The sequence below is a fragment of the Hemiscyllium ocellatum genome, chromosome 8, assembly GCF_020745735.1.
Source record: "Hemiscyllium ocellatum isolate sHemOce1 chromosome 8, sHemOce1.pat.X.cur, whole genome shotgun sequence".
Lineage (NCBI taxonomy): Eukaryota > Metazoa > Chordata > Chondrichthyes > Orectolobiformes > Hemiscylliidae > Hemiscyllium > Hemiscyllium ocellatum.
Window position 1 is genome coordinate 47433684 of NC_083408.1, and position 27876 is coordinate 47461559.

General features: G+C 38.3%; 1 protein-coding gene across 2 annotated transcripts in view; it reads right to left on the minus strand.

Annotated features, from left to right (window-relative positions):
• LOC132817855 (rho GTPase-activating protein 11A-like) overlaps window positions 1-27876 on the minus strand; it is a 58856-nt gene that overhangs the window by 15595 nt on the left and 15385 nt on the right. Inside the window, exons 2-9 of one of the 2 annotated variants that reach the window (XM_060828368.1) lie at window positions 27133-27221; window positions 25770-25866; window positions 25171-25424; window positions 23626-23789; window positions 14421-14567; window positions 14131-14205; window positions 6024-6120; window positions 37-134 (exon numbers count right to left, since the gene is read on the minus strand). In XM_060828368.1, the coding sequence (XP_060684351.1) occupies window positions 37-134; window positions 6024-6120; window positions 14131-14205; window positions 14421-14567; window positions 23626-23789; window positions 25171-25424; window positions 25770-25866; window positions 27133-27221 (1021 nt within the window). Of the gene's footprint in view, window positions 1-36; window positions 135-6023; window positions 6121-14130; window positions 14206-14420; window positions 14568-23625; window positions 23790-25170; window positions 25425-25769; window positions 25867-27128; window positions 27222-27876 lie in introns of those variants that run through there. The other variant, XM_060828369.1, reaches the window with a different exon arrangement.

A 27876-nucleotide genomic window follows, 5' to 3' on the forward strand; every position in this document is an offset into this window, starting at 1 on the left:
AACTTTTTATAAAGGAATTGAAGGCCTTATTCATACCATCATCCTTCTTGATGCCATCTGACGATGGTGTAGAATTCTGACTGAGAAAACTGCTGGGCAACAGTTCCATAGCTATATTATGTCTTATCGAACGCCTGTAAGGAATAACATTTTTTTCCATTTACGTGCATTTTAGAAAGCATTGAACTGTCAACAGCAAAACAAAATATCCCTGGTGACCTTAACCAGAAATTAATAAAATGATAAAAGTGCTAGTATGACAAGGTACTTGCAAAGTTGTTTTCCCTATCCTACATATTTAAGTAGATACACTCTAATTTTGAGAAGTTCTGCATTTCTTCTGGGTTGGGGAGTGTGCAGCTTCAGGGGAGACATGCCTGTTCAAATTGAATTGCTGCTCGATTAGGCAGACTAGAAAAACCTTCATATGTGCAGTCACTAGAAATTTGTATTCAAACAGATGTCCTGTTGCAACAAGATCTAGATTCAAATTGTGCTAAATGACATTAGTAATTTTCTAAATAAATTTAACAAGATTCCTTGGACAGTGCCTTCAAAACCACAATCGCTACTGATCTAGAAGACAAAGGCAACAGAAACATTGTAATATAACCACCTACAAGTTCTCCTCCAAGTCACTTACTTTTTTGACTTGGAAACACACTGTCATTCCTTCAGTGTCGCTAGGTCAAATCTCTGCATGTTAGTGTCGTAGAGATACCTACAGCAAATAAACTGCAGCGGGATAAGAAGGATGCAGGGCAACTAAGGATGGACAATAAATGTAAGATCAGCTAGTGACACTTGCACCCCAATGAACGAATTTTAAGGAGGCAACAAATTTGGGATAGTTTGAGGTGCTATGTATTGGTCACTACAATATAGAATTGACATACATATTTAGCTTAAAAGGAGCCATTGTTCAAAGTACAGGTTTATCAGGAGAATTAAGCAAAGTTGAAAGAGGAGATAAATAGGCACTCAAAACTAATCTTAAAGTAGATGGAGGCGATCTTTGTCAGCAGGATCTTCACTCCTGACATTTGATTCTACTATTGTAGTTTGTTAATATAATTATTATTTTTGAGATACACACAGTAGTCCAAGTAATGAGTCCTAAATTAAAGAAACAAATTGGTTATTCTTACAGCTTCCAATATTTGAGTATTTTACTTAATATTTTGATAAAGCCCTAATTCTTACGGGAATAAAATATATAAGGTGGAATCTTACAGTCTATAAGGCACGTTAATTGGATGATGTGGTGGCAACCCAGAAATCCACTGCCTTCTCACTGCTGACAATAAACACCTTCTTATTGGTCCATTGTCAATTTATGTTCTTAAGGTTTTTATTAATTTCCTTCATGGGTAGGCCAGCATTTATTTAGGTCAGAGTTCTTTATCTTTTCATCAGCAGTTGGAGTGGGAGGAATGACAGCGAGGACTAGGAAGTTAAATTTTAAAAAACATAAAAAGGTTACCTTGTGTATAGGTAGAGCGCACACTGATTAGGAGTGGACATGAGACTGCTGGGTGTGTGTGGCTTTATATTTCATTGATTGCTTTACCTGGAACACTCCTCAGGTAGTATCTCCCATTTGTCCTCCTCCTCTAACCAAAAAGTGTTCTGTCTGCCAGATTGGTAAGGTGACTAGTTTCTTTATTTTTTTCAGTAGTCGCAGTGTGAATTTAAAATAGTGAGAACGGAGGTTAGGGCAGTTGAATGTTCCTCCTGCAGAATCTGGGAGGTTAGTGTTACCAGTAGCATCCTTGCTGACTGCATCTGCTGGAAGTGCATCCAAACCCAGCTCCTCAAAAATAGTGTTAGGGAATTGGAGCTGGAGCTGGATGAACTTTGGATCATTCAAGCTGTGGAGTGGATTATTAAGAGGTGTTACAGGGAGGTTGGTCACACCTCAGGCAAAAGAAGAAGGTAGACGGGTTACCGTCAGGGGACGGTAAGGGAACCGACAGGCAGCGCAGGGATCCCCTGTGGCTGTTCCCTTCAACAAGTATACCGTTTTGGATACTGTTGCGGGGTCAACTTATTAGGGGTAAGCAATGGGGCACAGGTCTCTAGCTCAGAATCTGTCCCTGTTGCTCAGAAGGAGAGGGGGAAGAGGAGCAGAACATTGGTCATTGGGGATTCCATAGATACGGGGACAGATAGGAGGTTCTGTGGGAATGAGTGAGACTCCTGGTTGATGTGCTGCCTCTCAGGTGCCAGGGTTTGAGAGGCCTCTGATCACGTTTTCGGGATCCTTGAGAGAGAAGGGGAGCAGCCCCAAGTTGTGGTCTACAAAGGTAGGAAAAGAGATGGGGATTTAAGGCAGAAATTCAGGAAGCTAGGGTGGAAGCTTGGAGCTAGAACAAACCAAGTTATCATCTCTGGTTTGTTGCCCATGCTAGCAAAGCGAGGAATAGGGAGAGAGGGGTTGTACACGTAGCTACAAGGATGGTGCAGGAGGGAGGATTTTGGATTCCTGAATAATTGGGGCTCTTTCTGGGGTAGGTGAGACGTCTACAAACAGGATGGTCTTCACCTGAACCAGAGGGGTACCAATATCCTGGAGAGGGAATTTGCTAATGCCCTTTGGATGGGTTTAAACTAATTCAACAGGGGGATTGGAACCAAAATTATAGTACGAGTATACAAGAGGGTGAGAATAGCGAAGTCAGAACTCAGATTTCAAGATCGCACGTGGCACCGGCAAATAAGAAGTCGGTTTGAAGTTTGCATCCAGAATAAGGTGGATGTACTTGCAGCATGGGTGGGTACCTGGGATTTCGATATTGTAGCCATTTCAGCCATAGGTAGAGCAGGGAGAGGAATGGTTATTGCAGGTTCCGGGATTTAGATATTTCAGTAAGAACAGAGAAAATAGTAAAAGAGGGGACGTTGTTGCATTGTTAGTCAAGGACAGACAGTATTACGGTTGCAGAAAGGATGTTTGAGGACTCATCTCCTGAGGTAGTATGGGCTGAGATTAGAAACAGGAAAGGAGAGGTTACCCAGTTGGGAATTTTCTATCGGCCTCCAAAGAGTTCCAGAGATGGAGAGGATAGGATAGCAAAGATGATTCTGGATAGGAGCGAGAGTGACAGGGTAGTTGTTATGGGGAATTTAAATTTTCAAATATTGATTAAGAATACTATAGTTCAAATACTTTAAATGGGTCAGTTTTTGTCCAGTGCGTGCAGGAGTGTTTCCTAACACAGTATGTAGACAGACCAACAAGGGGCGAGGCCACATTAGATTTTGTACTGGGCAATGAACCCGGCCACGTGTTAGATTTGGAGGTAGGCGAGAACTTTTGGTGATAGTGACCACAATTTGGTTACGTTTACTTTAGTGAGTGAAAGGGAGCGATATATACCGCAGGGCAAGTGTTATAGCTGGGGGGAAAGGCAATTATGATACAATACGATACGATTAGGCAAAATTTAGGATGCATAGGAGGAGGAAGGAAACTGCAGGGGATAGGCACAATTGAAAATGTGGAGATTATTCAAGTACCAGCCACTACAAATCCTTGATAAGTTAGCCAGGGAAGGACTAAAGAAAGAGTTAAGAGGAGCCAGAAGGGGACATGAAAAGTCACTGGCGGATAGGATCAAGGAAAATCCTAAGGCTTTCTATGGACATATCAGGAATAAAAGAATGACTAGATAAGATTAGGGCCAATCAAGCATTGTAGTGGGAGGTTGTGCTTGGAGTCAGAAGAGTTAGGGATGGGATTGTGGTGCATAAAGAGATATTAGCAATTCTGGAAAATGCAAAAATAGCTAAGTCACCTGGGCCGGATAAGATTTATCCTAGGATGCTATGGGAAGCCAGGGAGGAAATTGCCGAGCCTTTGGTTTTGATCTTTATGTCTTCATCGTCTACAGAAATAGTGCCAGAAAACTGGAGGATAGCAAATGTTGTTCCCTTGTTCAAGAAGAGGAGTAGGAACAGGTCTGGGAATTATAGATCTGTGAACCTCACTTCGGTTTTGGGTAAAGTGTTGGGAAAGGTTATAAGAGAAAGGATTTATCATTTATAATAGGAATAAGTTGATTAGGGATAGTCAACACCGTTTTGAGAAGGGTAGGTTGTGCCTCACAAACCTTATTGAGCTTTTTGAGAAGGTGACCAAACAGGTGGATGAGTAAAGTGGTTGATGTGGTGTATATGGATTTCAGTAAGGAGTCTGATAAAGTTCCACACAGTAGACTATTGTGGTGATTGATGGGAAATATTCATCCTGGAATTCAGTTACTAGTGGTGTACCGCAAAGATCTGTTTTGGGGCACTACTGTTTGTCATTTTTATAAATGACCCGGATGAAGGCATAGATGGGTTAGCAAATTTGCAGATGACTTTAAAGGTCAGTAGAGTTGGGGATAGTGACAAAGGATGTTGCAGCTTACAGAGAGACATAGGTAAGCTGCAGAGCTGGGCTGAGAAGTGCCAAACGGAGTTTAATTTGGAAAAGTGTGAGGTGATTCACTTTGGAAGGAGCAACAGGAATGCAGAGTACTGGGCCAATAGTAAGATTCTTGGTAGCGCAGATAAACAGAGATATCTGTGTCCAGGTACATAGATCCTTGAAAGTTTCCACCTAGGTTGATAGGGTTGTTAAGAAGACATATGGTGTGTTAGCTTTTATTGGTAGTTTCGGAACGAAGAGGTCATGCTGCAGCTGTACAAAACTCTGGTATGGCCACATTTGGAGTATTGTATACAGTTCTGGTCAGTGCATTATAAAGAAGGATGTGGAAGCTTTGGAAAGGGTTCAGAGAACATTTACAAGGATGTTGCCTGGTATGGAGGGGAGGTCTAATGAGAAAGGCTGAGGCACTTGAGGGCTGTTTCGTTAGAAAGGAGGTTGAGAGGTGACTTAACTGAGACATAAGATAATCAGAGGGTTAGATCAGTTGGACACCGAGAGCCTTTTTCCTCGGATGGCAATGGCTAGCACAAGGGGATATAGCTTTAAATTGAGGGGTGATAGATTTAGGACAGATATCAGAGGTAGTTTCTTTACTCAAATAGTTGGGGCGTGGAATGCACTGCCTGCAACAGTAGTAGACTCGCTAACTCTAAGGACATTTAAATGGTCATTGGATAGGCATATGGACGAGAATGGAATAGTATATATTAGATGGGCTTCAGATTGATCTGTGGAACCAACGCAACATTGAGGGCCGAAGAGCCTGTACTGCACTGTAATGTTCTATGTTTTTACCCATCTCTAATTGCCCACAGGGTACTTAAGGATCAACTATGCTGCTCTAGGTTTATGGATAGACCAGGTAAGGATATCACGTTTCCTTACCTAAAAAGACATCAGTGAACCAGAATTTTTTTTAAAAACAATAATTGGCAATGATCACCATTACACCAGGTCACAATCTGCTGTGTTGGGATTCAATCCTACATCACCAGAACATCAGCCAGGGGTTCTGGATTACATGTGTACTGAATTTACCAACATAGCCACTGCTTCCCCAATTAATGATCAATTTAATGGCATATTCCAACCTCTGCTGCAATCAATTTAGATTCAGAAGGACAAGAGAGTCGACTCTACTGATAAACCAGTGTGGGCAGATTGTCAGTTGTAGGATCCCTCAATCTACATTAATGCATGTATGATTAGAACTGAACAAGTGGCTTGAGAGCCACCTCCATGCCCTTGTTTCTGAAACACTGCCTTCCTAAGCCAAGAAATCGTTTGGATCTCAGAACATAAGGTATCCTCCGAGCATAGTCACATGATGGTGCAGCCAAGTCCAAAATCTGTAAGCAACTTATTTCCTTGTAACTTAGTCTGGTGGGATTTAGATTTCCAACAATCTGGTTTTCGAGAAAGTCCTGGCACTTATCACCAAATTACATGATTAGAGGAATTTACAATGGACTTTGAAAATCCAGCTTGGTGATGTCATCACCTTTTCAGCAACTTGTTAAAATTGAAATACTCTGGCCCTAGACTCAGAATCACCTTAGCAAGTACAGTGAATAGGAAAACATACCGCTTTTTGTTTGAAAACCCAAGGCTCTGTGAAGAATCTGCTAGCATTTTCCGTTTCCATGTTGGAGTTGTCATTATTGGAGTTCCTGAAGATGTTGCTAATAAAATTTTTAAAATTATATTGATTATTACATCATGTTACTTATTATGTAAACACAAATATAAAATGCTGTATTTGGGAAATCATGTTGGAAATCATGTAACCAAAAGTACATTCTATTTAATATAACTAATCAAACTTGCCTTAATTGGAAACCATCTAAATTAAGTACTACCAGTTCCAACATACTATGACAGGTTAGGCATTCAAAAAGCTCCATGTAATATTACAGAGGTCTACACCCCCATGATACAACCTACTGATGTCACGAATTGCCTCACCAATCTGATTTACACCAAGCTAAAAGTTAGACATTCAACAAACGTTTCAGTACAGGAGGAGCAAGATATGTTTAATAAGACATTACCCCGTACAGCCTTTCCTCATTTTTAATATTTCATGTATACTATCCATAATACTTGTGAATTTTTATGATTGAATCAAAGGAAAATATCTATATCATAACCCCTTCTGATCAGCTAAATTCCACATTCTCTTTAAGCTAGAGGATGCATGCAAACTTAAATAGCTGCGAGGTCAAACCAAAAAGCCTGTCACTTTCGATTACTGGACACAAAAACAATGTGATAGTCTCAACATTAATACGCAAATGTATTAACACCATCACACCATGGCTTCAACTATAAAGCACAAGACATGTTTTAGCAATTTCGAAAAGACACGTTTACTGAACTTTTAGGTAATGGATAATAGTAAACAGTAGAAACAATGCATTTACAAGAATAGCAGTTTCACTATTCTCAAGTTGCCAACTTTCAACATAATACAACTATTGATCTGAAGGTCCAACTATTTTAGATTCATTATTGTATACTATTTATACTCGTGTATAGGTAGAATGTTGAAGACAGTTTTTTAAAATTGAAATTAGAAGGTCAACTAATACACGAGGTACTATTTTTGAGGGGATGAAATTCATGCTTGGCATGAGTCAAAAAATGGACAAACAGGAACTAGACCTCTTATTAAAATAAAGAACAAAAGGAAAAAGAATTATGGCCATTATGAACAGTTATCCACAAAATAACTGTCTCCATTCTGCCTGCTACTGTAGAACAGTACAGTAGACCCCCATACCTGCAAAGGATACGCTCCAACACCTATACCAGAAGCCTGAAATCGCAGATTGGTGCAAACCCATTCGTTCTGGTCGTTCTGGTACATTCCCTGTAATACGTTCAGGTCGCGGTAAACCGCGGGTAACTGAAACTATGGAAACTGACTCCGTGGATATGACGGTCCCCCTATACTGTCATACCATTACAGTAATTCTGAAAACCTGAGGCAGAGCATGGCGGCTGGCAGATTGGAAGACTGTGAACGGAGCGATATGGCCAGCAAACGGGAAAGCCAGAGCGAATGGGCAGGCTCACTGACTCAAATGTAACTGTGAAGCACTAGGGTTCCCTTATACACAATATGGAAAATACAGATTTTTTTGGCCAAAAGGAGTCAACTTACACATGAATATAGATGATATCTTAGCAAATCCTTGAGACTTGAATCCTTGTGGAGTATGTACAAAATAGTTCAGACTTTTAAAATTTCTTCAGAGCTTATTTCCCCATTTGAATGCACTCTCCCTCTAGCTCAGATTCTCTTTACATATGATTTTAATTATTACAAAAAAATCAAAATTGTTCAAACATATGACACCACCTTCAAACAGGTAGGATTGAACTAAGACCTTCTGGCCAAGACATAGGGACAGTACTACTACTACTACAAGACTGAACAATTGGTACGTTTATATTTATAGTAGAAGAAATAAAATGAATCCTCCTGTACTTGAGTAGTTATCAAGGAAGATTAGCATATGTGATCAAAAGTTGCCTATTACTTCTGGGTTATCCAGCAATGGAAACTTGAGCATATGCTGCTCTAAAAACTAATATATTATTGGCCTTCAGTCCTTCTCTTACCGGTACCATATTTCAACTCCATGCTCCGATATAGTTTGTGTGCACAATCCAATTAGATTTCTGCTGCTTCGGCAGTTATAGAGTCTTCTGTGTAGGTGGATCTGGCCTTACTTATTAAGATTTTAACAACATGGTGTAGATAAGACTATTGATAATTACAAATTAAGAAATTGGTTATTTACAAGTTGGCCTGTTTAATATCAAATACTATAATGTTTATAAAGCCCCAAAACTCTGACTTCTAATTCTAAATTCCTTAATATATTAAATTTTTCTAATGCGTCAGATGCTCCCCACAATGAATCATGAGGAGGTTCTTCTCTGCAACAGTTTTGTTACCATGTTGCAAGACTGTTTTGTCATCAGTGCCTATAAAACTATCCTGGGCCGCTGTGTTTTTTGCCCTTCCTTTTTGAAATAAGCCTTGTCCCTCAGATTGAAATGGTTTTCTGATGGCCTGATAAAGTACTTCAAAGCTTTCCAGTCTTTTCTGAAGCTTCGACCTTAATAAATGTACATACAGAATTTTAATATTCACCAAACATTGATTAATCTGAATCCCTTCTAGACCAGAGAACGATCCCACATTAGGTGGAAAATATTTTGCATTCCTGCTATAAACTAATTGAAAGGGGGTATAGGTTTGCTCGCTGAGCTGTAGGTTTGATATCCAGACGTTTCATTACCTGGCTAGGTAACATCATCAGTGGCGATCTCCAAGTGAAGCGAAGCTGTTGTCTCCTGCTTTCTATTTATATCTTACTTCTGGATGGGATTCCTGGGGTTTGCGGTGATGTCATTTCCTCTTCTTTTTCTGAGGGGTTGATAGATGGCATCTAGATCTATGAGCTTGTTTATGGCGTTGGGGTTGAAGTGCCAGGCCTCTAGGAATTCTCTGGCATGTCTTTGCTTAGCCTGTCCCAGGATAGATGTGTTGTCCCAGTCGAAATGGTGTTTTTTTCCATCCGTGTGTAGGGCTATGAGGGAGAGGGGGGGTCGTGTCTTTTTGTGGCTAGCTGGTGTTCACGTATCCTGGTTGCTAACTTTCTTCCTGTTGTCCTATGTAGTGTTTGTTGCAGTCCTTGCATGGCATTTTGTAGATGACGTTGGTTTTGTCCATGGGTTGTACTGGGTCTTTTAAGTTTGTTAGTTTTTGTTTGAGAGTGTTGGTGGGTTTGTGTGCTACTAGGATTCCGAGGGGTCTCAGTAGTCTGGCTGTCATTTCTGAAACTTCTTTGATATATGGTAAGGTGGTTAGGGTTTCTGGCTGTGTTTCGTCTGCTTGTCGTGGTTTGTTCTTGAGGAATCTGCGCGCTGTTTTTTGAGTATCCGTTCTTCTTGAATACGTCGTATAGGTGGTTTTACGTCAAATGAGTGCTGTTACGTCAAATGAGATCATTGCTTCGTCTTCCTCTATTTTGGTGTTTTTGATGATTTTTAGGAATTCCTGGGTGGAGTGGATGGAGTGCTGTGACTCTTCTACAAGGTACTTCAGTCTCGCGTGTAGTTCTTTGGCCAGTCTAAGTTGGTGAACAGCACTGTTCACCTCCATCAACATCGACCTAGCAAAGGAAACACTCGCCACACTTTTAGAACAGACCATCACACACACACCAACCACCATCAATCACATTACCAACAAAAACATCATGAAGCTAGTGGACCTGTGCCTCACCACCCACTTCACTTTCAACAACATAGTCTACAAACAAACCAACGGCACACCCATGGGATCTCTGCTATCAAGATTCATAGCAGAAGCGGTAATGCAAAGACTAGAAAAAACAGCCCTACCAATTATCAAACCAAAAATCTGGGTTCGCTACGTAGATGACAGCTTTGTCATCACAAAACGAAACAAGATAGAAGAGACATTTAACATTATCAACAACACCCTCACAGGCATAAAGTTCACCAAGGAGGAAGAAACTGACAACAAACTCACATTTCTGGACGTCACAGTAGAAAGAAAGGACAAGGGAGAACTACAAACCTACTTATACAGAAAACTGACAAACACTGACCAAATACTCAACTACACCAGCAACCATCCCGACACGCACAAACGAAGCTGTATCAGAACACTATTCCAATGAGCCACCACACACTGCAGCACAAACAAACTTAGAAAAACAGAGGAGAACCACCTATACGACGTATTCAAGAAGAACGGATACTCAAAAAACAGTGAGCAGATTCCTCAAGAACAAACCACGACAAGCAGACGAAACACAGCCAGAAACCCTAACCACCTTACCATATATCAAAGAAGTTTCAGAAATGACAGCCAGACTACTGAGACCCCTCGGAATCCTAGTAGCACACAAACCCACCAACACTCTCAAACAAAAACTAACAAACTTAAAAGACCCAGTACAACCCATGGACAAAACCAACGTCATCTATAAAATTCCATGCAAGGACTGCCACAAACATTACGTAGGACAAACAGGAAGAAAGTTAGCCACCAGGATACATGAACACCAGCTAGCCACAAAAAGACACGATCCCCTCTCCCTCGTAGCCTTACACACGGATGAAAAAAACCACCATTTCGACTGGGACAACACATCTATCCTGGGACAGGCTAAGCAAAGACATGCCAGAGAATTCCTAGAGGCTTGGCACTCCAACCACAACGCCATAAACAAGCTCATAGATCTAGATGCCATCTATCAACCCCTCAGAAAAAGAAGAGGAAATGACATCACCGCAAACCCCAGGAATCCCATCCAGGAGAAAGATATAAATAGAAAGCAGGAGACAACAGCTTCTCTTCACTTGGAGGTCGCCACTGATGATGTTACGTAGCCAGGTAATGAAATGTCTGGATATCAAACCTACAGCTTAGCGAGCAAACCTACACACTAAACCTCAACCTGAGCTACAAACCTTCACAAACCTTACTAACTGAAAGGTTGTGTAGCCCTGCAGACCATGCTTAAGTGGTTGCCAGTTTGCAATTCAACTGATTAACAAAGTGCTTCAAAAACATTTTGCTGATCACAGCAGGATTTCTCTCCTAAGTCCTGTTACTTTGTGCATTGCTGCAATATTTACTTTCTCACATACATGGAAATTCCTCATTACCGAATTCTCCTCCATTGCCAGTTAGGGATTTAGCTAATATTCTCAATTTTGTTACTTTGCATCTTTCATTATCTGGTCAATAAACTTTTTGTCTTTACTATAAATTACCATAGATAGGCTAAATCAAGATGCGAGAAAGAAAGATATTTTTCCTCTTTCTCCCCTATGTTAAGGTACATTGCTACAGTTTCATTAAAATCTCAAGTCAAACAATCTTTACTATCCTAACTAGTAGTGTTCTCCTGTATTTAAAAATAAAATTTCATCTTAGGCCTTAAGAGATTACAATATTGTCCCAGCTGTGTGATCTGCAAATCTACTGATATTCCAAAGATAATCACTTTGTCATGCTTAGCTGTATCTTAATTTTGGTCTTTTCACTGATGTTACCACGGAACCCAAAATGAGAATGATCATATTCTCTGAATAAAAAAGATCAAAGCTAGGTCAAATTATCTATGTAACAGTTTAGCCAGTCCACTCCATGAACCATGGGTCTGCATCCAATATCTAGAATCGCACAACTGAACCATCCTGCTACTAGGATGCTCAATACCAGACAGAAGCTTTAGATAACCAATACAATTTCTTCTACTTCAACATCATCCTCCTGTCTTCCCATACTTTCTACATCATGTATTATCTGGAAAACCTTTGTCATTCTTTTTTGGATAATTAATCTGCCTAATAATGTGCTGAGTCATAACTGAAGTATCTATGAACTACCCCTCAGGTATTATAGTTTGTTGTTCTTCCATAATTTCTCAACTCCTGTTGCCTTTTATTGCTCTCAAAAGATTTCTATTCCCTTCTTATTTGTGATCTTTCTTTCATACAGCAATTTGGACCCCATATTTAACTGCCTTGGCAAACTGTTAGCATGGTGCTCTCAATTCCTGTTGCCATTGTCAACAAGCTCCTCTGTATCATAAAAACTATTTAGAAATTAAAACTTTCCCAAATGCTCTCGAAGCTTCAGACAGCTGACCTAGAAGTCTTAAATCTAACTTGCGTTAGGGACAAGACTCCATCCATGTTTGGTATCCTAGCATAATCCAACAATCTGAAGGCAGCTGTCAAAGTAAGATTTGCTACAATCTTACATATCATCAATTTACATCCATAATTGATTCCTCTATGGAAATATCATCCCATTTTTTGAAGATGTCAATATTTTTGGAGGCTTTCAATAGTCAGCTTTTGCATAAGTTTTTATCCGCAAAGATTATGTCCATTGTTTCTTCACTTTTCAGTTTCAAAAATACTTTGCAGCTGATCTTAATTCTGGTGGTAAGCGGAAGTGCCAGAATCATCCTTCTTATTTCTCTCTTTAATAGAGGTGTAATCCATGTCTATGCACTGACTCTATTCTTCCTTTGGTCAGAAAGTTCTGCTTTGGAAAATAGCAGTACAAAATCTTAAACCTAGTTTCAGTAACCTTTCTCCCAAAGAATTTCCAGTCAACACCTGCTCAAAATCAAAAACAATTCATATCTTTGATCCGAAAATAAATCTTAGTCTCCCGTTTCACTTTTAGGCAACTTTCCTTTGCTACTAATATTAAATAATCCTTTAGCCTATTTGTGAAATGCATGCAAGGACCAAAATACTTTGGAGGAGCTTCTTTATTGCTTCGCACAAAGCCAACTTCTCCATTTAAATACTCGCTGTCTCTTCTTCTGGTGGACTGTTTATATTTTCCACAGCAATCTGTTCAGAGATGTTATTACACACCTCTGGAGCAGGTAGAACTTGAACACAGGCCTCCTGATTCAGGGGTAGGGACTCTACCACCGCATCATAAGAGGGCCCTCTAGCTCATTAAACATTTTAATACAATTAATTAATTAATTATTTCCAAATATAAATTTGTCTTGTTACCTCTAGTCCTAGGTACGTAGCATCCTTTTAACAAAATTAAATATCAACAATATGCATGTTCGGAGATTTCATTTTAAATTCCTTTGTAATAGGCTGCGCAAAAACAAAGTTGTCTTTATGATTGCATTTAGACAGTTGTTCTCAATGAAAGGATGCTTGCTCAAGACCTGTCATTGCAAGCTATCCATATTTATTTCAGATAGCTATCAAAGTCATGACTGAAAAAGTTAAAAGTCACACAACACTTGGTTATAGTCCAATATTTAGAAGCACTAGCTTTCGGAGTGCTTTCATCAGGTAACTAGTGGAGCAATATCATAAGACACAGAATTTATAGCAAAAGATCATATAGTGTCATTCTACTGATAAGATATATTGAACGTACCTGGGTCACATTATTGGAAAAAAACCAACAACAATCTCAGTATCTGGACTAATTGTTATCCCTCAAACCATAGACTGAACATTTTCTGGTCATTTATTAAGTCCTTGGTGGTGGAAGCTTGCACAGATTAATGACTACATTTCTATAGTGCTTTACTAAGTGTTTTGCAATATCCTGAGGTAACAGCACTGCACAGGGCAACTGAACTCTCCCACTTTATTCTTTAACAACATTGTGTGGATAACTTAAAAATCTCAATATACTTCAGACATCTGCGGACCCCAGTTTGAGAACCACTAACTTAGAAATAACGTAGGGAGAGACCAAGCAATGAGAAGAAGTGTTTGTGGTATTCTGACATTTGTGCTTTGTTTGAAGTGAAACATCTAGGAAACATTTATACATCCTCCTACCACAGGAACATCTGCGTTCAGCAGGACAGTCAACAACATGATAACAAAAATAAGCAACTAATTTCAATGATTAGATCACCAGCCATCTTAATATCTATTCACAAGTTTGAGGATTTCATGTGGACAGAGCGGGGTGGAGAGAAGTACAGGGCATGGAGGTTAGAATATGTTATAATTTACAGTAGTTTAGTGAACCTGGAACAAACATCATGTTGCAGCATTCCTACACACATTTGCTTCAATCTTTTGTCTAAATAGGCTATTAAATATTAAATTTATTATTTTGTTATACATACCAGATAAGTCAAGTTGAGGAGTAGCAGAAGGTGTTCGATTTGCTTTAAGTTTACTTAATGCCCCGCTAACTATATCTGAAATGTAAGCACAAAATAATATTAAAATCCACATTAATCTTTCAACAATACTTTTGCCTATTTTTGTCTTTCCAAAGCATGGAGCAAAATATAAAAGACACTTGCTCACTTGTCATAGCTAGATGACATAAGCAGCAGAATGCATTTACAAACTTATCAAGGTATAACTTCTCAAAAAAGAAGTCCCACTGCAGAGACAGAATTCTACTAACCTCCAACACTACGTCGCCTTCGCCTCTTGCAACCCTCTACTGTTGAGCCATTGACATCCTCCAAATGTTCTAATGAAGGAGTGGTAGATTCTCCAGAAACACCAATCATTCCTGGAACTTTTTCCAAAACAAACTCTGGAACACGGCCTTAAATTGATAGAAATAATTATTAAAAACAATGTGAAACCTAAAGTATTTGCCAGTACAAAAATGAAATATCAATATTGACACACAAAAAAAAGATACAGCCACATTAGAGCAAATTGAAGTTACAATGAAATATTGCTGCCACAGAATTGCTGCTGTCTTTTCATACAAAATTTCAGTGAATTATAAGAAATGTGAAGAATGCTGAGAAGTCTGTTTATGAGCTGCAGAAGAGCAAATTATGCCAGTTTTTAAACATGCGTTCACTAGAATATGTACAAAAATGCCCCAGACAATTTACGTAAGTATAGGCAGGTAAAAGAAAATCAATATTAAGGCTGTTAGTCAGTTAGGAAGTATTTTACTCTTTATCAGGAAGTGAAAACAATCAAGGGGGCTGGCAGAGATATCTATTGCAGTCCCCTACCCAATAACTAAATTCTAGAAAGGAATGTTCATGGTTAACTTGCATGGCCTTCAACCAATTAAGGCTTTGAAGTGAACAATTAACTACCAAAGAGCCACTGGCCTGATTTTGGTGGAAACAAAAAAAAAAGTGACTGCTTTCCCAACTGCATGTTTGCCTGCCAGATTTTTTTTGAGGCATGTCCATTTGCCTCACTTTTGATTGACCTGGGGCACGGTTGAGGATAAAGGTTGCCTTTAAAGGCCATCTGCCTCTATTGCATTAGACCTCCTCTTCCCACCAAAATAAAACTTATCTTCTCACCGATCTCAATATTAATTTCTGCTGAACATGCTAACAGACTGGGTCTTCAACATAGCTCTGCAGCTCATAGTCTTCAACTAGCTGACAGCTTCATGCAAGGCAGCACGTTTTGGTTGTTGACCATGATAGAACAAGAACAGCACCAGTGATCAATTGACACTTGATCCAGTGCGGTTTCTGATGGAGGGGGAGATGATTGGAATGCATCTAGTATACTTCTCAGCTTGTTTGAACATTTTGTTGGTAATGAAATTCAAGAGTCACAGGCCACTGTTCTTAGGTTTATCAACTCCATGTTTACTTTGAACTGGTTTCTAGGTGACTTTGACTTTCCCACATAAAGTCATAGAGACGAACGGTATGTGAGGAGATCCTTTGGTCCAACTCATTCATGCTGAACAGATATCCTAAATTAATCTAGCCCCATCTGCCAGCACTTGGCCTTTATTTCTCTAAACCCTACCTATCTAGGTGCCTTTTAAATGTTGCAACTATGTCAGCCTCCACCACTTCCTCTGCCAGCTCATTCCACACACACACACACACACACACACACACACACACACACACACACACACACACACACACACACACACACACACACACACACACACACACCACCCTTTGCATGAAAAAGTTACCCTTTAGGTCCCTTTTAAATCTTACCCCTCTCATCCAAAACCTATGCCCTCTAGTTCTGGACTACCCCACCCCAGGGAAAAGACTTTACCCTATCCATGCCCCTCATAATTTTATAAACCCCTAAGGTCACCCCTTAGCCTCCAACGCTCCAAGGAAGACAGCCCCAGCCTATTCAGCCTCTCCCTATAGTTCAAACTCTCCAACCCTGATAACATCCTTGTACAGCTTTTCACAAGTTTCACAATATCCTTCCTATAGCAGGGAGTCTAGAACTGCACACAATATTCCAAAATTGGCCTAACCAATTTCCTGACAGACTTCTGGAGCTGGTGGGACTTGAACCCAGGCCTCCTGGCTCAAAGACAGGTTCCCTACCATTGTGCCACTTTAAAAACTTCATTCTCGACGAACGGCTTTTGCCCAAGACGTAGATTTTCCTGCTCCTCGGATGCTGCCTGACCTGCTGTGCTTTTCCAGCACCACTAATCTGAACTCTGATCTCCAGCATCTGCAGTCCTCACTTTCGCCTAACCAATGTCGTGCACAGCCGCAACATGACCTCCCAACTCTACTCTCTATGCTCTGACCAATAAGGCAAGTGTACCAAACTCCTTCTTCACTACCCTATAGAAGTGTGACTCCACTTTCAAGGATCTATGGACCAACACTCAAAAGTCTCCAATATTCCCTAGGATCTTACCATAAGTGTAAACATCCTGTCCAAATTTGCCTTTCCAAAATGCAGCATTTCATATTTATCTAAATTAAACTCCATTTTCCACTCTTCAGCCCATTGCTTGTGGGCTGTGAAGTCTCATAGATCCATGAGGTTATCATTGACATCCAAATAGTCATAAAATTGTCCTTAAGGCTATTGTGACTTGGATAGTAATTGTTTGGGGCTCAGTCCAGTAGAAAGCACAGCTTTAAGAGACATTTGTTCACCTGATGGAGAGTGTAGTAAAATCAAATCACTATATTGAGAGTCTAAGTCCACGTATCCTATGTCACTCCCCATTTTTCCCTTCCAATAAAAAAAAAGCCACTGCCAAGCAGCTTTCATGAAGTCTCATTAGGGAGCTTCACTCAGTACCGCAATGATGAAGCAATCATGTTAGGAAAGCTGCTCTCCTCTCAAGTTCTTCTGTCAAGTTCAGACATTCCACTCCCCAATTATATAGTTTTTGCTTCTTTGACTTTGATCTTTTTCAACCACTTAGTGGATGATCTGCCATCTGCAGTAAACTTATCAGATGTTTACAGGTCAGGCAGTATTGGCGGTACCTTTTCCAACTCCATCCCTTACAACAGTTGCTGTGCTGTCCTAAAGTAAGCTGCCAGTCACCTTTAATGCTGTCAAAACTCTCTGCTACCCTTGCTACAGACCCAAGTCTGGTCCTATTGCCATCTATGTACAGGTTTCTAATATAACTGCTGGAGGTCACTTCCCATTGTTGTTTTACCACAGTTCTAGAGCCGCAGAAAGAGAGGTTCGTATAAAAACATGAGATAAAGTGGAAGAATCATTGCAAAGGAACAATAACATGCGTTCGCAGAAGCATAGCTTTGGCGATATAGAGAACCATTATAACTGGAGACTTGTTTGGCTGCCGTGGATAACCATGATATCTTTTGGGTTTTGTCATGCTCTTCATGCTTTCCTCAATGGTTCGCTGAACAGTCTTTTTGATAACTGAATCAAACAAGTGAAACAAACAGCATATTCTTTTGCACAAAAGACAACAAAATAATTTCAGACCATTAAATGATTAATGGAGAATAATATTGTCTAGTAACATAAGGAGCTACATAAGCAAATCAGAAGATGATTAGAGATCATTACAGACCATTGAGGGATACCTTACGGTTTGGTTTGAATCTATCCTAAGGTAAAGCAGTAGTGTTAAGTCACTACTTTACACCGCCTTTATTCCTATGGATGATGCTCAATTTTCAGCTGTGTAAAATAGATTGTGCTGACCGTCTGGGTGGCTTTCTCCTGAGGATCTTAAAAAGACAGGCCGTATGTGTTTTGTCAGCCACTTTTCTGTATCTTAGTACATTGACGGCAGTACCAGAACCAGAGTAAAAAATGCTCACTAGTCTGATTTTCACAAAGAGACCAAATAAATTCATTAGAGCGAAGTCAGTAATAGAAAAATACTGGAAGAGTCAAGAACATGTGCTGTTTATGATTTTGAAAAGATAATTCAGTGCTTCTGGAAATGGAAGGTAGTTTTGTTGGATTCCTTTTAAAAAAAAACTGGTTACTTTTAAAAAAATGATTGGGAAATTTTTGATTGAAGTTGTTAAAGTGCCATGCCAAATTACTAACTTTATTTTCCAAAGTCTTATCGATTAAAAAGTATTTTGGAAAACTATTTTCATTTTGATTAATTGTATTGTCACTCATAGGCAAGAATCTTCGAGTAAAAAGTGAGGTCTGCAGATGCTGGAGATCAGAGCTGAAAATGTGTTGCTGGTTAAAGCACAGCAGGTTAGGCAGCATCCAAGGAACAGGAAATTCGACGTTTCGGGCCAGAGCCCTCATTCCTGATGAAGGGCTCTGGCCCGAAACGTCAAATTTCCTGTTCCTTGAATGTTGCCTAACCTGCTGTGCTTTAACCAGCAACACATTTTCAGCACTCATAGGCAAGCTCAGGCTTAATAGTAACTTCTGGATTTGTTATTTAAGATGTGTGATGCACTCTCAGTTTTTTCCCCCCAACTTTAAGTTAAGCCCTATTCAATCATTCATGTGGTTATAATTTGCAAGCAGAGATAAGTTACAGTTTACTCTGTGCACTCCAATTGCCAAACTGCTAGCAGGCCAAATAGCTTCCTTCTGTGTTCTAACTATTCTATGAATTGGAACCCATAATAAACTTTGTTTCAAATATAAAAGGGACAAGGAAACATTTAAATTTAAATTGTAGCATCAGAAAGCAGATTATCAAAAGTAAAATATGAATATGGCATCAGATTTCCAAGTACCAAACCACTTGCATGCGAAGTTCTGTTTTGACACTCACTTAATCTGAGTGATCATAAAAACACAGTTATAGTATCAAAAAGATCAAGGACTTCTTCCAATTATCCAACACAAAGAAGTCTTCTTTATTATCTTTACTCTGAACTTACACTCTCTCTGCAAGAATCAACATTCAATTTAATGACAAAAACAATGCTAATGGGCCTTCTAAAGTTTGAGAACTTATAACTGTTTCCAAAACAGCTGAGACAAATTATATTTAAAAACATAGATCGGAGGATGTACTTTCTAACATCTTGTTTGTCCTGAATAGCAGGATTTCCACCACTGAATAAGTTTCAACTAAAGAATAGATTAACGGTTATTTAACTAGAATGACATGAGTCAATGGAACAACTCAGACCAAAACTCCCGTAGCTGAATTTCTTTAGTGGATCATGATCCCACCTATGACAATATCAGAACCAATTTCCAATGAGGCAAACATGAAGTGGTCACCTCCACTTAGCCTGCAACACAAGTCTAACCTCTGATATGATTCAAAATTTCAGCCCACTGTATCTAAACCAACTTAGTTTAAACTGTTAAATCCCTCAGCATTCTCACTTCAAGCATTTAACACAATTATATTAAATATGCCCATCAAATGAATCTGAACTTAAAATTTGCCCCTTGACTTTTTTCCCCCAGGTAAATCAGTATGACAAAGGAGTCAGATTTCACTGGTCTGTGAATGGCACCAGACTGTCATGAATATGTATGTTGGCCTGTAACTTATAAATTGCCAGTAGTTGGATAAATTGCACGATTCAAAGTTAGTTTTTCAATAATGTTATGCTCAATCTCATGATCTTCATGAAAAATTATGCATCTCATTAATTTGCCACAGAAAGATAATTATGATTACATGTGCAAGTACCTTTATAACAGTGTCTATGATTAAATTACCAATCAACTTGTTGCCTACAAAAAGAAAAACTCTAAGTACACCGCCCCATTCATTTATGTTGCAAATTAATTTGAAATTTCCAAAAATCTTCATTTTAGCTTTTCCTGACATTTTTTCAGTTTTGCCTCACTTTCTTTCCTTAACGTTTTCTTTCCATTTCTGACTAACATTGCATTTCTCTACTCTTCTAACTTTACAAAGCATCAAAAATCATTACCGATACAGAACAACTTTCCTTTGGTTCACCAAGATACCAGATGTTCTACTGTCCCATCTGCACCACTACTAGTTTGCACTTCCAGCAACTACATGGGCAAAACTTTTAAAAATCTAAATTTGCAAGTTCAACAAGGGACAATACATCCAACAAAATTTAAATCTTATAGACCTAGGATGAGACGTTGCCAAATATATTTAACTCTCTTATTAACTAATTCAACCACAATTCTTGACTGCACAATACATTAAACGTTAAGTATCCTGGAAAATGTTACCAGTGTACTTTGAGGCACATTATTACCTCAAAGTACACTATAAAGGACGAGTTATTGACAGACTTAGAAAGAGTGACGAATGCTTAGAAACAAACAAAGTGATAAAGCCAAAATACTGCAAATTCAAAATATGATTCAATACCATAATTGGCAAGCTATTAGCGGAATAACATTCAATAGAAAAAATAATTTTATCTTCATATGGTCTCTTTTAATAAATAGATTTAAAACAAATTTAAGAAACTTTGTAATGGTAAAGAGGAAATTTAAAAACACAGACACAGAAACATAAGATTCGGAGCTAAGTAAATGCTGAAGCAAGTTAGAAAAGGAGAGATCATGAACAAGGTGATGGCAAATCTAAAAGGAATCAGGGGAACATCGGAGTCAGAAACTACAAACCCAAACATATCCTGTTAAAAAGAAATAAATTCTGAAAAAGCATCTTAGCAGTAAATGCTCAAGGGAATAGTGCAAATTAAAAAGTGGAGTTTTTTCAGGTAATTAAAGAGCAAACAGCTAATAGCAAGTGATGATAAAGCGAGATAATCATGATTTTTTATTTAAATATACTTTCACTCATTGGTCATTAATCCTGTGAGCTTAAATACTGAAGATTATTGTTCCACAGGGCACAGGATTAGAAGGTAAGAAAAAAAAACATCATTTTTGCATTCTTCTGATGTTTCTGAGCATGCATTTCCAGGGACAACAATCAAAAAGGGCAAAGCTATCTGTTACTCTCTCTAACCAAGCCACAGGAGATCAACTGTACAAAAAACTTCATAACAGAGATAAATTAGGTCAATACAGACAGCAACTCAATATTAATTGCTAGTAACACAGAGGACAGAGTTACTTATCTACTGATCTAGAAAGGAATTAAAATAGGTATTTGAGTTGTGTTTTTGTACGGCAAGCTACTCTACATTATGTAATTCATTTGGCATCGTTGTAGTTCAATGGAAACCACAACAATTCAGGGAACAGGTGACAGCAAAATTGCTAAGGTGCTTGGTAGGTACAACAAGTTATGTTTTTAACTAGCTACATTCTGCAAAGTTGCTCTTTCTGGAAGTAGTGTGCATTATTGAGTAAAGAAGTTTAAAGTCTACCAGCAGTTTAGCCAGACTATCTAAAAAACTGGTACAACTTCAAAATGTCTTTCCTGAACTTCTTTCTTGTGTGCTTAGAAGCACCTGTCCTTTTAATCCAAAATGATGGAATTGGAAGAAGTTCTGTAGAAATTAGCAAATCACTTTTTAAAAATTATAAACTTACAATAGAATATAATCTATATGAAAAGTTTTATACAGTATTGCTAACTATTTTAAAATATTTTTTCCCCTTATAAGACTACAAAAATGGTGTTGCTCTAATGAATCACTATATTCTCCAGTTTATATATACTTGTATATTGCAAAATTCATTAGCAAGGCATACATACTCAACAGGAGATAAAATATGCTTAATAAACAAATTCTATGATATTCAATGCTAGTCAAATTACAACAGTTTACTACTTTAAAAAGTTACAATAGATATGGTGTAATTATGCATCAAAGTAATCAATAAGTTAAACCATTAGATGTTTCTTCAATGAAGAAAAGTGTAAAAATTTGATCTATGATCAGAACATGCTTAACAAACCTACCACTGACTGACAGAAACATTTATTTTCCTGGTCCTTAAGATACATTTTAATAAACATTTTGCCAGAAACACAAGAGATAACAGTATTAAGCAGTTGAACAGACAACTGCCTTGGATATAACAATAAATAGTAATCGTGTGTCATGGAACCAAACAATGTCAAATATTTTTGCCAAGTTTCTAATCTCACTTATCCTACTATAGGGAAACCACAAATGTCACTCTTCAACTAAAGAATACATAGTGGAATACTATGATTTTGGAAGTCTAAAACAAAAACAGATATCGCTCAGCAGGTCACGCCTGTCAAATCTGAGAGAATTCTTTAAAGGAAGTAATAAGCAGGTTACTCCCAGTAGATGTTAACTACCTGGACTTCAAGAAGGCCTTTGACAAGGTGCCACACAGGAGGCTACTGAGTAAGATAAGCGCCCATGGTGCCAGAAGAAAGGTGCTAGCATGGATAGAAGTTTGGCTGTCTGGCAGAAAGTGGGAATAAAAAGATGCTTTTCAGGATGGCAGCAGACAATGTGGTGTCCCATAACACTGTGTTGGGACCATAGTTTTTCACTTTATGCATTAACAATCTAGATGAAGGGACTGAGGGCATTCTGGCTCCATTGCAGAAGATTCAAAAATAGATAGAGGGACAGGTAGCATTGAGGAGGCGAGGAGGCTGCAGAAGGATTTGGACAGATTAGGAGAATGGGCAAAAATGTGGCAGATGAAGTACAACGTGGAAAAATAAGAGGTCATGCACTTCGGTAGAAAGAATAGAGGCATGGACTATTTTCTCAGTGGGGAGAAAATTCAGAAGACTAAAGGGCAAAGAGACATGGGAGTTCTTCCAGGAAAACTTGCAGGTTGAGTCAGGAGTTAGGAAGGCAAATACAATGATGGCATTTATTTTGAGAGGACTTGAATATAAAAGCATGGATGGACTTAAAAGGCTCTAATGAGACCACATTTGGAGTATTGTGTGCAATTTTGGGCCCCATATCTCAGGAAGGATGTCCTGGCCCTGGAGTGTGCACAGAGGAGGTTCACAAGAATGGTCAGAGAATGAAAAGCTTAACATATGAGGAACGTTTGAGGATTCTGAATTTATACTCAATGGCGTTTAGAAGGATGAGGGGAATCTAATTGAAACATACAGACTATTGAGTGGACTGGACAGAGTAGATGGTGGGAAGATCTTCCCATTGGTAGGAGAGACTAGGACCTAAGGACATAGTGTCAGGGTAAAGGGAAGACTTTTTAGAATGGAGATAAGAAATTTCCAGAGCCAAAGAGTAGTGAATCTGTGGAATTCACTGCCATAGAAGGCTGTGGAGGCCAGTCATTGAATATATTTAAGACTGAGATAGATACATTCTTGAATATTCAGGGGACCAAGAGATATGGGAGAAAGTGCGACAATAGGATTGAGAAACTTATCAGCAGAGCAAACTCGAAGGGCTGAATGGTCTAATTTCTGCTCTTATGTCTTATGGTCTGGCAGTAACTCTACACCACTGAATTTAGTCAATTTAGAATGGCAGTGGTAGATTTGCAAGTGACAGAAGGGAAAAAGAGACATAACAGAAGACAATACATACCAATTTGTTCACAATTTTCAATTAGTTTATGCACAGTTGCAGCTTGAAGCTGGAGCCGTCTCTCTGTTATTGCAGTTGACTTTTCATTTCCTTCACCAGAATGAAACAAATTTGGTGCAAATACTACAGCAAGATTACTGGCATCCATTTTGTTCTCTTCTGACCTATATAGAAAGTGAAACATTTAAAAATATTGTGAATAATCCTTGGAACCATCTCTACATTTCTTTATTACTACATCCCTTTCCACTTATTTCTTTCTACTTGACTTTAAGTTGCTTTACCTAGGCTATGTCCCCAATTTAAAATCTATATCTTAAGAGTGCTTAATAACCATTCACTAGAAGATGGAGAAGACCTGTTCAGGGTGACATCTTCAACTTGACCTTCCCGCTTTAAAAAGTAGTACATGTTTCTCTGTTATGTTGAAATCAGAGATGCAATTTTGAATTGTGGACATCAACTACCTCCTTAATTTATTAAGGCATCATTTTGAAGAACACAAATGCATTAATATTTTTGAGGTTTGGTGCATATTGAGTTTCCTTCCTGTGGTGAAGGGGAAAAGGAAAGGAGAAATGGAGAGAGATTAAGCACGAAGTCCAAACTCTTATGGGGAAAATGAAAGAAGGTATAAACAAGGCCGCGTAAGTGAGCACTTGACTTTTTTTTTAAATTGCAAAAGTGCTGACATTCTAATCACAATTTAGAAAAACACAGCAAATGGAAAGAATGAATAACCCAACTTTTCGGTGGGTATTTCACGTAAATATAACTCTTGGAAAAATCAGCATACTTTTATCTAGCGTATATGAGTGCACATTGGATCCAGGCTTTTGATATGAGTGCTCAAACTAAGAATCCCATTCCCAACACTAAAGAATTGTAGGAAATGATTTAGCATTAACAGATGCAGCCGACTCTGCTAAAATGTGCCTTTCATTAACACGAATTGGCTGTAATGCGATTGGTGAATTGGGAACACTGTTTCTCAACCTCAAATTTGTAAAATGTGTGTTGGCTAGAATGCGATTAGATTGCCAATACAAAGTGTTATTTGCATTGCACAAAGATGCACAGGAATGGAACTATCGTGTTTCAAGGAATGACTGTACAGCTTAAAATAATGAAGTAGTCAAGGAATAGAAAGGATAGCTCAGAGAAGTCAAAGATTCAGAGAAACAGATGACTTTTTCATTGAAAAAGCACACTAAATCATTCCTAAATCCTTTTTGCACAAAAAATAAAACTGAAATTTCTGGAAAAGCTCAGCCTGTCTGGCTGTATCCATGGAGAAAAACCATAGCTAACGTTTAAGGTCAAGTGTCCAGTGACCTTTAAAACATTTCCGAAGAAGGGACACTGGACCCAAAATGTCAACTCCGACTTCTCACCATAGATGCCGCCAGACCTGCTGAGCTTTTCTAGAAATTTCTGTTATGTTTGTGATTTTTAGCATCCGCAGTTCTTCAGATTCTTAAATCTTTAAACATTGACAACTACCGTGATTCAAATATTTTACTTAAGTATGAATTCAATACACACCTAAGTGACACATTATTAAGAAATGTCAGGAAGTAGCGCAGTGTATCTGCAGTTCTCTCAGGCAGCAAACAAGATAGAAGAATTGTGGCAGAAATGCTTTCATCATTTTGCAGTTGCTGTGCTTTGAAGAAGGCTTCATGCAATTCCCTTGGGAGCACAGGCTCAGGTAGCTCCCTGAAAAACTGTTTCACCAGCCCTGCCACATCACAAGGGGGAGCCATAGTAATACATTTTTCACCTTGATCCACTTTAGCCTGGTTGGACAAACAAACAATTACAACAATGTATACATTTATCATTACAATTTGGAGGAGGCAGCAGCAGCAGATTGGATGATGCCATATGGGCATACCTATCCTAATTGTTATAGACAAAATAAATTTTATTAAGAATAAAAATAGGGAGAAAGACTTTAAAATGGAAACAGCCTACCAGGAGCAATTAATCTAATTATATATAACAACTTATTTGACATTTTATATGAAATCCCTATTTTGTCCAGCATTGGTCAATTTTCTCAATTTTTTGGGGTCATCTTGAGTAACTTATTGTACAGTGTACTATGATCTTAAAGGAGATTTTTTAAAAATATTGATTACCTTTAAAGCTTTAAGGCGAATCACTGATCCTGATTTTCTGAAGAGCCCTTCTGTGTGAATATGCTTTTCTAAATAGTTACAAGCATCAACTAGAAATCTGTAAAGTAACATCATGACTGATCGTTACAAACCATCAAATACAGTGACTGTTACTGTGACATCTGTTTAATACCAGAAAACTTTCAAGCTTTAAACATTTTTCAGTTACCACAAAATAAACATTAGATGAGCTTCAAAAGAGGAAACATGAATATAGCAGGAACAGTTTTCACCAAAATATACCCATTTTATAAATATTCCAAAATAAAATGGATAATCAAATGCACCGAGGAATCCTGAAGGCTTGAATTCTGAAGCTGGATTTTAATTTCAGATTGCAATCCTGACAGGACATCAAGCAAAGGAAGCTCATTTGATTGATTCATTTCAAACATGAATCTGAGCACAGAATGGAGTTCAAAACGACGTGACAGGAAACTATGGATTCAAATATGACAAATTTATCATTTACATACTGTACTGTAAATATGCAGAATAGGCGATCAGGTGTCAAAATGTCAGTTGAAAGATATGCTTTTCATGAAATCCAACAAATATGTTTGAGAAAGCTGGGCTTAGCAAAGATCCCATGGTAACTCAATTTATTGTACATACTCTACATGGTGTTGTTAAAACTAAACTCACCTTGTGAGTTGCTGAGCTCATATACTGATTAATATTGTGGCAGGAATGGTGAAAAGGCTTGTAATGTTACATCATGCTGTATCTCGCACAAACTGATGAGCAGCCCTCAAAATCTGGCAGTTACTGTCAGTCATTAACCGGTGCATTGTCTGTGGTGATACATCTACCAAAGTCTGCTTGCGAGCCAATCAGCACTCTCCCCTTGTACAGTATATATGTGATTTCCTCATCAGTTGGTATTCTTGTGAATTGTTCTTATGAGTGCAAGATGAAAAGCTTTGACAAAGTATCTTTAGTCAGCAACACTCAAATGCTGTACTACCAAACTACAAAAAAATTGTCAATGTTGTCTGCTCCTGAACATTTAAACATTTTAAATTATCCAAGTGACATTATTAATAAAGTGGGAAATATGCTTAAGAATTATTTGAATTCTCAGGTCATTGGAATAAACTGACTAAATGAAAATCAAGATCTAGTAAATAGAAAAATAGAATTAGCTTTCTAAAAGCACACTATCTTAACAATTAAACAGGATTGTATTTCAAACAAAATAATTCTCAGTTTTTCAACACAAACACTTGCTCATAAACATTTTCTAAATAAAACTAAGATCACTAAGTAAACATTTAAAATTCTTAGGCTTTTACCATGTAAGAAATTAATTCAACCTACTCACTGAGGAATGGTGGCATGTTCAACGACAGTGCTTTGTGGCAGAACATGCAGAGGGGTGCCAAACACTGCATTGCATATGATAGTCTTGTCCTAAAAACAATGCATAAAGATGATATGAATGAATAATCAAATCAAATTTTGTATTACCAATGTTACCAAAATAATTTAAAGAAAATGCAAGTACATGAAAATACACATCTGGTTCAATTCCAACAGAGTTCCTCTCTACATGTTCAATTTAACTTGACTATAACCTGGTCAACCCACATCTACATTTTCTGAAACTAGGCAAGAATCGCTATTGAAACCTTTCATACATTAGCAGTATTATATAATCAGATACAATATATATCTAAAAACCTAAGTGCCATGAATAAATGCCCCTCTCTCTATTGAAAGACTGGTTAGCAAGGTTAGATCTCATGAATACAGATAAAACTAGCCATTTGGATACAGAACTGGCTCAAAGGTAGAAGACAGAGTGGTGGTGGGTTGCTTTTCAGACTTGAGGTCTGTGACCAGTGGAGTGCTACAAGGATTAGTGTTGGACCCACTATTCATCATTTATACAAATGATGTGGATGTGAACATGGGAGGGATAGTTAGTAAGTTTGCAGATGACACCAAAATTGAAAGTGTCATGGAGAGTGAAGAAGGTTACCTCAGATTACAACAGATCTTGTTCAGATGGGCCAATGGGCTCAGGAGTGGCAGATAGAGTTTAATTTAGAAAAATGCAAGTGGC